The sequence below is a fragment of the Tursiops truncatus genome, chromosome 16, assembly GCF_011762595.2.
Source record: "Tursiops truncatus isolate mTurTru1 chromosome 16, mTurTru1.mat.Y, whole genome shotgun sequence".
Lineage (NCBI taxonomy): Eukaryota > Metazoa > Chordata > Mammalia > Artiodactyla > Delphinidae > Tursiops > Tursiops truncatus.
The window spans coordinates 13449492-13461532 of record NC_047049.1 but is presented as its reverse complement, the minus strand read 5'-3'; the positions used below and the strand labels follow the sequence as shown (position 1 = coordinate 13461532).

General features: G+C 53.6%; 1 protein-coding gene across 1 annotated transcript; it reads right to left on the bottom strand.

The window, feature by feature from the left end:
* Positions 1 to 5363: 5363 nt before the first annotated feature.
* On the bottom strand, positions 5364 to 11485 carry VAX1 (ventral anterior homeobox 1). Its single transcript, XM_033841864.2, has 3 exons — positions 10798 to 11485; positions 9455 to 9642; positions 5364 to 7598 (listed from the first exon to the last, which is right to left on the bottom strand). Exons 1-3 carry the CDS (start codon positions 11036 to 11038, stop codon positions 7032 to 7034), a joined length of 996 nt encoding a protein of 331 aa, XP_033697755.1. The 5' UTR covers positions 11039 to 11485; the 3' UTR covers positions 5364 to 7031.
* Positions 11486 to 12041: the final 556 nt, after the last annotated feature.

Below are 12041 nucleotides of genomic sequence, written 5' to 3'. Positions count from 1 at the left end.
TAGTTTCAAATTTGATTACTTTCCGTCACTTCCATTTGATTACTAAGATCTGTTGATTTTACCTAAGAAAATACCTTGAACCCATCCTCTCTTCTCCATTTCTTCTGCTAGTGCGCCAACTGACACCACCACCAGCACCACCGTCATCCTCTTGTCACTTTTGCAGTGAACTCACCGACTGACCTGTGCCTCAGAATCCGTGTGCTCCTCTTACCACACCACTTCCCCTGGGGTCTCCCCCAACTGCCAAAAGATCTTTCAAAATAGACCTGCGGGCTTACCTGGTGGCGCAGTGCTTGAGAGTCCGCCTGCCGATGCAGGGGACACGGGTTCGTGCCCCGGTCCGGGAGGATCCCACATGCCTCGGAGCGGCTGGGCCCGTGAGCCATGGCTGCTGAGCCTGCACGTCCGGAGCCTGTGCTCCGCAGCGGGAGAGGCCACAGCAGTGAGAGGTCCGCGTACGGCAAAACAAACAAACAAACAAACAAAACAAACAGACCTGCAACTCACGGATATAGAGGACAAACTAGTGGTTGTGGGGGGGGGGGGGTACAAACTACTGGGTGTAAGATAGGCTCAAGGATGTGTTGTACAACACAGGGAATATAGTCAATATTTCGTAATAACTGTAAATGGAAAATAAAATTGTATTAAAATCTTTTTAATTAAAAAAAAAGAAAGGAACAAAATACAGACCTGCAATGATAGAGAAAAGCCATGGGGAAACAGGATAAATAGAACTTCAGGGAGTTGGGAAGATGGGATGCCCTTCAAAACTATCCAAAGTTGGAGTGCAGAGGATCAGGCTTATCCCCAGGTCTCTCCGTCATTGGAAGCCACCCTGGGAATTTAGGGATGACCTTGGACAAGGTAGTTCTCTTCAGCTGAGGCAACTCCCAAAAAAGACTGACAACTGAGGGCTGTCTGACAACTGACAGCTGAAGGCCGTCCGCCAAGTCATTTAAATAATAATTTATCATTTTTAGTGAAAGTGCTGTTCTTACTGATGGCCTTACTAAAGGCAGGGAGAGTAAACTCCATTATGACTGGCTCAACCACAATTCCAAGTCCTTCCTTGAGTAAGGACTTAAGGCTAACCCCCTCACTCTACAGATGGGGAAATTAAGGCCCTGAGAGAGTTTCAGACCATCAGCTACCACATTGACACAGTCTTATAATAAATAGCTAATATTTGAATGTTGATACTAGGTTGTACCAGATGCTTTAATGCCTTATCTAATTAACTACTCATGAAAATTCTATGAGGTAGCTACCATTATTATCTTCATTTGACACATGTAGAAACAGGCTTAAAGCAGGCAGCTGGGTAATTGTCCAAGATTACACAGCTATTAAGTGGTGGGTCTAGGATTTGAACCCATGTCACTGTGACTGGAGAGTCTGTAACTAGTAACCTCTAAGATTAATTACTTTTTCTTAGTGGAGCAAACCATCATCCTGGGCCTTGTGAGATACTGAGGAACGTGTGTGTGTGAGCTGCTGTTATTTCTAGGAATGGATACAACACTACCACATAAAGCACAACATATGTCTTCTGTTTTCAGGGTAAGAAGATAAGCAAATATGCTTCTAGACAGAAAATAAGTTTCATATCAACTAAATAAACCAGAGAATATGAAAGTAATTTTCAGCTTCCATGTCCATTCCACGCCAGTTCCTCTGGACCTGGTGGCCTTGCTCCTTCCACAGCTCTGATGTCTCTCCAACAGACACCTTCAGTTGCCACCAAGAAAAGAGTGCACCTGAGTGTCTTTCAGTGAATATGGAGGACTCTCTTCTTGCCCCCCCAAACTCCCAGGTCTAAAGGGGAGCATCTGGTCCAGCAAGATTGTCCCAGTTAGGGTGATAAAAGACCTTCCCTTAGACCTGAGAAACCACCAAAATCTATCCATCTTCCTCTCCTGCTTCATCGAAGTGAAACCTATTAAAGTAAAAACACTCTGATATGTAAGGATTTCCCAATGTAGAAATGGTGTTAAATTACAATAGTATTATGTGATCCAAGAAACTCGTGTCAGAAAATGTGGATTAATTTGTTTAACAAACATGCATTGTATTCCTACCAAACGCCAGGTCCCAGGCCAGATGCTGGAAGTTGCAGTGTCTTGGGAGTTTGCCATTCAGTACAGTAGCTCTCAAATGTTAGTGTGGATAAGAATCACTTGGGAAACTTGTTAATAATGCACACTCCTGAACCCCACCCCCAGAGTTTCTGATTCATCAGGTGGGGCTGAGGTTTAGGAATCTGCATTTCGGCTAGTTCCCAAGTGAATCTGTAGCAGGTGGTTTTCATTTGTATCTTGAGAAACCCTGACTTAGTAGACAGCTCTGATCAGGTGTTTGATTTAAGTCACTTAAACTCAGGACTGCAGGAGATCCGGAAGATACCTGATTTCTAATGCTTTCAAGAAGCCTTAAAAGGACTTCCTGGAGTGGTTTTCTGTGAAAAAAAACATCACACCAATATGACACCACTTCTTTTCAAACAGGAGAAAAAGCCATTGTGTCATGACGTGGCCCAAGAGGAGAAGTTGAAAGAGTTTCACTGGAACAATTCAAGAAGTGTGTGTGTGCGCACGCGCGCGTGCATGCGTGTGTGTGTGTGTGTGTGTGTGTGTGTGTGTGTAAAAATTCATTGACAGTATACTTAAGCTTTGTGTACTTTACCATATACATATTTACTATATGAATGTTATTCCTCAATTAAAAAAAGTTTTTTAGAAAGTGTAAGGTAAAGAGGGTAAGGAGGTTTAAAGATGTCTGTTCTAGAGGGAAGTAGGGGGAAGGAGTTGGGTACTGGCAGGAAAGAAAACAGGAAGAAGGGAGAAATTCAGACCTCTTGATGAAGGTACCAAGTAAATCCTCAGCAGCTGGTGTAGCAGAAAGAGGCCTGGAAATAGGAGTTGGCAGATGTGGAAGCAAATAGACTAAAGAGTTCGATTAACCGTGAGCCAGACACTTTGAACACGAAAGGAAGGAAAGAAGGAAGGGAGGGAAAGGGAAGAAAGAAGGGAGTGAGAGAAGGAGAGACAGGAGAGGGAGGGAGAGAAGGAGGAAGAAAAAGAAAGAGGAGGGCCCTGACCCTAGGGGGAGCTTATAGTCTTGTGCTCTGATTACTGGCCCTCGGCAAGTTATTTGAGGGCTCCAAGCCTGTATGTGGCTCTTCGAAATGAGGCTGGACCTCTGAAAGTAAGGCGTAATAGAGATGGTGTATGCAAAAGGCTGTAAACTACAAAGGGCCGCTAAATGCTGCTTCTTACGAACAGATTCTGGCTCAGAGTTAGACCAACTGCAAGCATGGATATGAGCACACGTCCAGTTCCGGAGTGACTTCCCTCACCTTTGCCACACCTGACCGCCAGACTCACAGGAGTTTGGTGAGAGGTTTTTTCTTTTTCTCCTCTGCTCTGAGCTAACTTGGATATTGCTTTGTGCAGGCCTGAGCATGAGATTCCCTTCAGTACCCCTACCTCCAGCTGTTCTCCATGACCCCAGAAGTCCCTTCCACCTTCTCCCAGACGGGGCCAGTTGTTCTCATAGAGGTCACCTGCCTCCTCCCTGGCCTGTGAGTCACTAGTTGGAAGCCAGAGACCTCACTAGAAGCCTCCAGGGACCAAAGCAACTTGCTGAAGGCCCTTGGGGAAGGAGAGGAAACAGGACGGGCACTAAAATGAAATAAATTGTCTAGAAGTGTTTTTTAATTAAAATTGTAATTCTTGTTCTATGCAGAAGAGTCGAAGAAGAACTCCACTCCAAGTGGCAGGTGAAAAGCTCAGCAGCTCTCCCAAAGCCAGGGAGGGGAGGGGAGGTGAGAGCAGAGAGGAGATGGGTTAACTTGTTCTTTCTCCTTTTAGGGATAAGAAAGCAAAAAGGAGAAAGGCGGGGGTGGGGTGGGGGGCTGCTGAGGGACCTGCTTGCTGACTCCCCAGGCTGAAGCTCCTGGGGGAGGGGGCTGAGCTTCCTGGGGACCCTGAAGCTGCGATTCTGTGCTTTCCTTTGTTCTATAAAATGATGCCACCTTCTCACTCCCTTCTCTCCCCTTGCTGGCCTCAGCCACCAGCCATGAATCTGCAGCAAGAGCCACCCACGCATCGGCCTTGGGGCCACCCGGGCAGACAGAGGAATCCAAAAGCGGGGAGAAAGAGAGAGACACTGGAAGTCTCCAGGTGGAGAAAAAGGAAGAAGGGAGACAGCCGGACTGTGGAGAAGCGATGGAAAAGGGGAGGAACAAGGGGGTGGAGACTGGAACCCCACCAGAGGAGAGGGGTCCTCAGAGGGAACGCAAAGGGTAGACGGAACGGGTAGAGGAGGGAAAGTGGCGGCGAGGGGGGGGGAGGGGTGTGTAGCGACTTTGAGAAACAAAAGTGAACTGTCTGGGCTTTGCGGCTGCTCTGATCTCTCAGAGGTCTGAGCCGACGGCAAGGGTCCTAAACTCGGTAGGGCCCATCGCACACTCAGCTCAGGAACTCCGCTGCCCACACCGTGCCGCCGCCTTATTTCGGATGCCTCAAGCTCGCGGTTTAGGCCCAGTGCACGCGTGGGGGGCCGAGGGGCCTGGCCTGTGCGGGTGTCCCCAAGAGAACTGTGAGCCCCCATGCCCCCCAGGGGTTCAGGCGCCACGAAGAGAGGACTGGAGCTGCCGCTCAGCTTTAGAAGAGCGCGCCCTGGAGTACCGTCCCCAGCCCTCCTAGCTTCCCCAGATTTCTGTTTGCAAAATCTACATCCGTCACCACTGTGTATGTTGTATGTACTGGGGTGGGGTGGGGGGAGAGGTCTCTGCAGGAGTTAATAACTATTTTATTCTCTTGCTCCTTCAAAGTTTCTCTTTGACGGCGAAGAGACTTATTATAAGTCAGAAGAAAGGAAAAGCTTCCCTGTTCTGGGCCCTGTGATTGCACAAATCCAAAATACTGCCGGCGTGGAGATTGCGGCTGGAAAACTCTAGAAGCTGGGGGTGTTATTAGGCAGGAGCTCTAGGGTTTCCGGAGACAAATTCCTAAATAAACCAAGAAACACCAAGTGGGAGATCTAGGAGGGAGGGCCTGATGGTCCGACACCGCTGGGACAGAGAGCCAGAGAGTGAAAGGAAGCAGAACAAACATCGTCGGCAGGCTCCTCTGTCTCCCGGACCGAAACCCTCCCCAAACCTCATCCCAAGCGCTCTCGGTACCAGTGGCAGGGCCTGGCACTGCCGGGGCTGCCACCCTCTGCCTCAGGTCCCCACTCGGAGACTCATCACTTGCTGGCTCTTCTTTCTTCTTCTTTTTTGTTTTTTTAATCCTTCAAATACAAGACAAAAATACACCTCATTTATCATCATAGATATATATATTTCACTCTCACCACATAAATACAAAACATCCAAATATCCAAAACATTCAGAACAAAGTTAGTAGCCAGGATTCAGTGACACCTACCCGCGTTTGAATCGTTCATTATTTTCTTCACTATTTGCCTAAGGAAAAAAAAGAGAGAGAGAGAGAGACAGAAAGAAAAGAAAAGAAAAAAGGGAAAAAAGCTTCCGACGTAAATAATTTACAATAAAATTACTATTTTTAAAATGCTCTGCGCTCGCTTCGGATGGAGGAATACATTCTAGACACTGCGGCACCTCGCCGTCTGGGTCTGTGGTTTTGGTTAAAATGCGGGTGGCCGTGGCTGTGCGGTTAGGGCGTGAGGCCGCGACAGCGTCGCGGTCCGGGTTTCTGACTTGGGACCGCCGAAACCCTGGGGGTGTTTTAGGGGAGGCGGTGGAGAGGGATGTCTTTCATATCCACGCAGGGAACTGATCGGGATATGGAGACTACCGACAGAGGAGGCCGGGCCGCCCTGATGTCCCCGGCTGCGTCCCTGCCTCCCGTCCGCAAAGAACTCTGAAATCGGGACGTTTCCTGCGTGCTGGGAGGGTTTTGTGAATCCGGGGAGAGGGCGAGAGGAGGCAATGGGCACTGATCTGTTTCCAAACCTAGCAACTCTGCCCGGAGCCACGGGTCCGGGAACAAGGGAGACGGTGGGGAGAAGAGCCAGCGTCCGGGAGCTGCCGCCAGCTGCACAGCTCTCTCTCCTGGAGGAGCGTGAAGCTGTCGGCCACCTCCCGGCGCAGCCTCGGAAAAGATTCTGAATTTTCTTTCACTTAGCAGCATAGGCTTTTCTTTTGCTTTTCCCTTTTAAATTCCTGTTTTAAGTCATTACACCCAGAACTTTAATTTTGTATTGCCCTGGGACGCATTTTGTATCCTGCATTTTCTTACGCCTTCTAAACTCCATCGTTATGAGTATTTAAAAACTGGTTCCACTCCATTTGGTTTTGTGTGGTAGTTCTTACTCTCCTCTTATTGCTGATGAGATCAAATTTATTACTGCCGCTGCCCATCACGATGTTTGGTTTATTGTCTCCTGGGGTCGGGGGTGGTTGTGATTGGAGTTTCTTTAAAGGGGAGAAAATTCGGCAGGATTTGTCCAGCCAGGAAGCTGCGTGTGCACCGGCTCTCTCGAGAAGTCCGCAAAGTGGGGCCCAGGGGCTTCTCTGGCGAGAGGAAGGAACGTCCTCCTTTTTGGTCTAATGAAATCTGTCAGCCTTTTCAGCTGGGGTCTGCTCGCAGCTTCCTTTTTCAGATATCCATAAGAATAATCAACGGCAGCAGTGGCTCGATCTAGAGCAGATGTCCTGTGCTCCGGACTTAGAACCAGACTTTACCCTCCAGGGCCAGGCACTGGTTGGGGCATCAGGTTGGCTAACTCGGGCTTTCCCCCCAATTCTTTGGATTCTCCTGGATTCAGAAGGAAGTTGGGGGCGAAGGGTGGGTGTGGGAGGACACAGGAACGGTAGGGGGAAAAAATAGCCCAAATGGGGTAATATTGGAAGCAGAGCCTGGTGGGGAAGGAGAGCTCTCAGAGGCCTCTTGGGAGCCGGGAGCCCAGCGCAGGGGCCCCGGGTGCCTAATGCGCGTGAATCCATAAATATCACCACGATAGATACTATAAATATAAATACAGGAAAACACTTAAGATCAGTCCAGCGCTTTTTTCTCGGCCCCTTCTTTATTGTTGGTCCGGGAGTAAGGCTCGAAGGCCGAGGAGCTCAGGTATCGGGCGGAGAGTTCTTGCAAATTCCCGGCCAGCGAACCGGCCATTGTCAACGGGGCGGAGGAAAGGCGGCTGGCGACGGATCCGAGCAGCGAGGGCACGGGCAGGCTGAAGAGGCCGTGGCCGGCAGCCGGTGCGCCCGCGTGCAGTCCCCCTGGCCCGGTGGGCCCGGGGCCCGGAGCGCCTCCCACGGCCGGCGGGTGCGGGGACGCGGCGCCTGCGGGACCCGGGGCGGCGGCGGCTGCCGAGACCGCGGCAGAGCCCGCGCCCAGGGCCGGCAGGTTGGGCCCGCGTAGCGCCGAGCCGAGTGCGCCTGTGGCGCATGGCGGCAGCAGCGCAGGCAGGCCGGGCGGCGACAGCAGGCGGCCCTGCTCCAGCAGCCGCAGCACGCTGCACGTGGCCGCCGTCTCCGACACCACCGAGCGCAGCTCCGAGTCCTTGCCTTGGTCCTTCTTCTGCTTCGTGCGCCGGTTCTGGAACCAGACCTTCACCTGCGCGCCGGGCGCAGGGAGGGTGGGAGAGAGGGGCAGAGGGAGACGGGCGTCAAGGGGAGCGGGCTCCCGGAGCGCGAGGGCTCCAGGGGGCCCTCCCCCAACTCCAGCCAAAGCCCCAGTCCCAGTCCCAGCCCGAAGAAGTCGGGCCGGGAGCTGCGGGGCGGGTGGGCGGGGCGGGGAGTCAGGGCCGCCAAGAGGGGTACACAGCTCCCATACGCTGCGCTTCCGGGTCATGGAAGCAGGCCTAGGCCAGCCTGGGTTACAAATAACAAAGAAATAAAAATGTCCACGACCCTAACTGGAAGGAAGACCAGAAGTTATTTCACTGGGCTGCCGCACTACCCGCAGCGGAACTATGGATCAGTGCTGCATAAAAGCCCGCATTTCCAGGAGAAGGTGTAAGGCCTAAAGGATGCAGTTCGGGAAGTGGGAAGTGAGGGTGAATGGGGAGGAGAGTGGCCCAACTGGCTCGAATTTAGCCCCAGAGCACTCCTCCTGTTGAAGGCTACGAGAAGCTACTTCCTGCTTGTTAGGGTCAGATTGACTATGAACTAGCAGCAAGCAGGCTATAGACTGAATAACTGGTGCAGGATGAACTTTATAGGCCAAGCTTCCTCACCACCAGGTGGATCGAAAGGGCTGAGTGATACCCTTCATTTGTAACTCAGCTGCTCTCCATCATGAACTTTGGAGTCATGGGAGGAAGTCAGTAGGCTGGAGTGGACTAAATTCTCTCCGTCAACCTCCCCTCTTACTTCCTGTTCTCCCTTTGCCCCTCTTCAGGCCTAGCTGGTGGCCCAGAATGGAGTTTGGTAGCTCTAGGGAAAGGTTATTCTGTCTAGATTTTGTAAACTAAGAGGGATGGTGGCTGAGAGAATAGGGAAAAAGCTACCATGCCAACTCAAATTCGAACATCCAGTATGTTCTGTCCTTGATTCTCAGCTTTCTGCCCAGATCCCATACCCAAAATGCTCCCCACCCACTTCAGGGCTGGGCACAGGTCAAGGGACTGGTCCTCAGAAAGAAATACGCCTTCCGTAGGCCAAGCTGGTACCATGCCCTGGGGAGGCCCTAAATGAACCCCACAACACAAAGCTCTCAGGTCGTAAAGTGCTCCTGGGCCCAGAGTTCACACAGTCAGCCCCAGTAGCATCATATGGATTTCATGTAAAGGAGAAGACCTCAAGCACAATTGTCAGTGCTGGCTCCCAAGGCCCCAGATCTGCTTCCCATCCCATACCTCACACATCACTGGCACTTAAGACAGGGTCTCCTAGGTGCCCACAGTGGGTGCTCAGGGCTGGGAATGGGGCTGAGTCCAGCTCAAGACCAGGGAAAGCCTTAAGCATTGGGGCAGCCTGGTCTGCAAAGGCAGATCTCTGGAATATGCAACTTTTTGATCCCTAGTTGTCACCCATGCTCTGGAACAGGGGGTTTTGGCCCTAGCCCCATTCTTGCTGAATGGGCCTGGGTGCTGTGTAAGGCTAGGGTCTCCAGAGGGGGTGTGCCTGGAAATCTGGCCAAAATGTTGTGGCCAAAACAGGGGCAAACATTGGTTCCTCCAAGAGCAGAGACAAGCAGGGAATTCTCAAGACTGGGGTCCAAAAAGAAATCCAAAAGGATAGGATTTGGGGCCTCCTGGGCTAGAGGCCAGGAAGATTTGGGGTGGAGGGGGAAAGGGATGGCTTAGGAAAGGGAGAAAGCCTTCGCCCTTTCTTCCCCATCCTCCTTATCTTCTCCGCCTCACCTGGGAAGCTCTATCCAGAGTCAAGCTAGGTGGTGAGGAAGAGCTGGCTGGGGGTGAAGGGCAAGGAGGCTGATGCTGAGCTGTGTGCAGCCCGGCCGCTGAGTACCTGGGTCTCTGAGAGGTTGAGCTGCCGAGCGAGCTCGGTTCTCTCCCGGCCCACCACGTACTGGCAGCGCTGGAACTCCATCTCCAGCCGGTAGAGCTGCTCCGCCGTGAAGGAAGTGCGCGTCCTCTTGGGCCGATCCAGGTCCAGGCCCTTGGGCAGGATGATCTCTCGGATGGACCCCTTGGCATCTGGGGAAGGGGAGATAATCAGGCACAAGAACCCTCCTGCCTTCCTCCACCTCCCCTGGCCCGAGCTGGCTTCTGGGACACAGTCACCAGCAGCCAGCAGTCCGGAGGTGGGAAGTCGGGCTGCTGGGCCTGCAGCCACAGCCGGGGAGCAAGGACGCTGTATGTGCTTGGGGGGTGGGGGTGGGGGTGGGGGTGGGGGTGGTGGGGGGACTAACTCCACACAGCTGATGGGAAGGGGAATCGGACTTGGCCTTTGTAGAGCCCTCCGAACAAGGGAGAAAAAAAATCAATTCCAAATCGGCTGACGTTCCTTTTGGTCTGGGGGCCTCGGCTGCGTGGACTGGGTCCCCTGTAGCTTGAGGGTCCCCGCACTGACCAGCTCAGATCCTGCCGGCCCCAGCTCTGGAGCATGTTGACCAGACCGCACTCCGGCGGTTCCCACCCCCATCCCGGGGTCTCCTTCCCTCCCGAACCAGGGCGGCGGAAGGAGGAGGGACCGAGTCGGAGCCGGCAAGGCCTGGCGATCAGTTGGCGGGGGCGGCGCCGGGCCGGGGCCGGGCCTCACCACCGCCACCGCCGGAGCCGACCGCACGCCGCGCAGCAGAGCGGGGTCGAGGCCAGCACTAAAGCGACATCCGCGGCCTGGCAACCCAGCTTGGCTGCTTCTCCCAGCGGCGGCGGCCAGGCCCAGCGCGCCAACTGGCCTGGCCGTAGCCGGCGGTCCGCGACTGTTCTCCAGCGCCCGCGGCCCCCTCGGACGCGCTCAACTCGCCAAGGTGCGGGAGCCCGCGAGCGGGTTCCCCGCAGGTCCTCCAGTCCGCAGGATGCTAACAGGTCCTCCAGAGTTTCCGGCTTCTTTCCCGGGTCGGAGGCCGCAGCCTGGATCCTGGGCCCTCCCGCACAGTCCCTCGGCTACCCCAGCAGCCAAACCGGCGGGGCCTCTCGAGGCTTGAAGGGATCGAAGCTCCTGGAGAGCGCGCGTCCCAGGTGGGAATCCCCAGCGGCTGGCCGCACCCGGGACGGGGAGGGCCAGCAACTTTCTCCTAAGTCCCAGGAGGCAGACCCACCCGGGCTGCCGGGGTCGGTGGCGGCACGCAGCTCGAGCCCCTGAGTCGCCCCTAAAGAACGCCCCCCGCAGCCCTGCCCCATTCCTACCTCGGACCAGGATCCGGCGGCAGTAATCCGGATCCGCGGTTGAATTGGATTTACTTTTGTTACAATCTTCCGCGGCGCCCGACGCAGAGAAGGCGCCCTGCGGTTCCTTGAGGAAGGCGGCAGGGAGGTTCCCCTCCGCGCCCTTGCTCTCCCGGCTCTCCTTGTGCGCATTCTTCGAGACCCGGGCAGCCTCTGCGTCCGAGTGGCACCGAACGTCCATTTTGTCTCGTTTCCCGAACATAGGAGAGGCAAGAGCAACAAAAAAAAAAAAAAAAAAGAAAGAAAGAAAAAAAAAGGGGGGGTGGGGGGAGGAGGAAAAAAAAAGCAGACGGGAGACAAAACCGCTACAATGCAGCCCCTACGCTCGGTCCGGAGAGAGGCAAGCGGCAAGAATGAATGCCCCCGCGGGGCGGCTGCGGCGGCCGCGGGCAGGTCAGCGGCGACCGCCGAGTGGCGCGCTCGCGGAGAGGCGGCGGGTCTGGTCGTGGATCCCGGTGGAGCAGCGGCGAAGCCGCCTCGTCAGCGCCCGCGTCCTCTGAGCACGTCCACTGTCCCCAGCCTGGCGATCAGGTAGCGAGCAGCGCAACTCCGAATTGCTGCGGCTCCCGCCTATTACTGAGACTGCGAGTAGCAGTTGTCCGACACCCGGGGGGACGCACACTCGCTGTTGCAATTGATTACGGGTAATTTCGCAGCCTCCACGTTTCGGCTACCTCATGAATACACTAAATTGTTTGGATAATATATCAGACCGTAATGGATGGTTTCTGTCCTTGTCCCCAATCAAGTAGGGGTTTAGCCAGTGAATAAACGGAAATGATTGGTCTTGCTTTCAGGAAACACACAATCAAAGACCCACACTTCCAGAAAAACTTTTGACAAGATTCATCCTGAATTGTTAGTACCGTTAGCAGGCATTATTAACTTTCCCTTTGCCTTTGACCCTCCTGCTCACACACTGGCTAGAGGGGTTTTCTCCACACTCGACATATAGAGCTGAATGAGGATGGAGGGGGGAAGAAAAACAAAAAACAAAAACCCTTACACACCCTGCGGCAGAAGAAAGCAGTCGCCTCTAGGAGGGGGAAAAAAGGGGGGGGGTGGAGAAAAAGTTTTCCCCAAAAGTACTTCCCCCACCCTCTAAAAAGCCAAGCTTTCGTCCCAAACAACTCCTTAACACACCTCGAAGCTGACAGCCATCTTAAACTGCCACCTCTCTTCATTTAGTTCCAGTTGGATTTTTT

Excerpts from the sequence above, each read along its gene's own strand:
- VAX1 (XM_033841864.2), bottom strand. The coding sequence starts at position 11,038 with ATGTTCGGGAAACGAGACAAAATGGACGTTCGGTGCCACTCGGACGCA. Across the intron at positions 9,643-10,797 it reads CCGCCGGATCCTGGTCCGAG|ATGCCAAGGGGTCCATCCGA; the intron begins GTAGGAATGGGG and ends CCCCTTCCCCAG. Across the intron at positions 7,599-9,454 it reads TCAACCTCTCAGAGACCCAG|GTGAAGGTCTGGTTCCAGAA; the intron begins GTACTCAGCGGC and ends CCCGGCGCGCAG.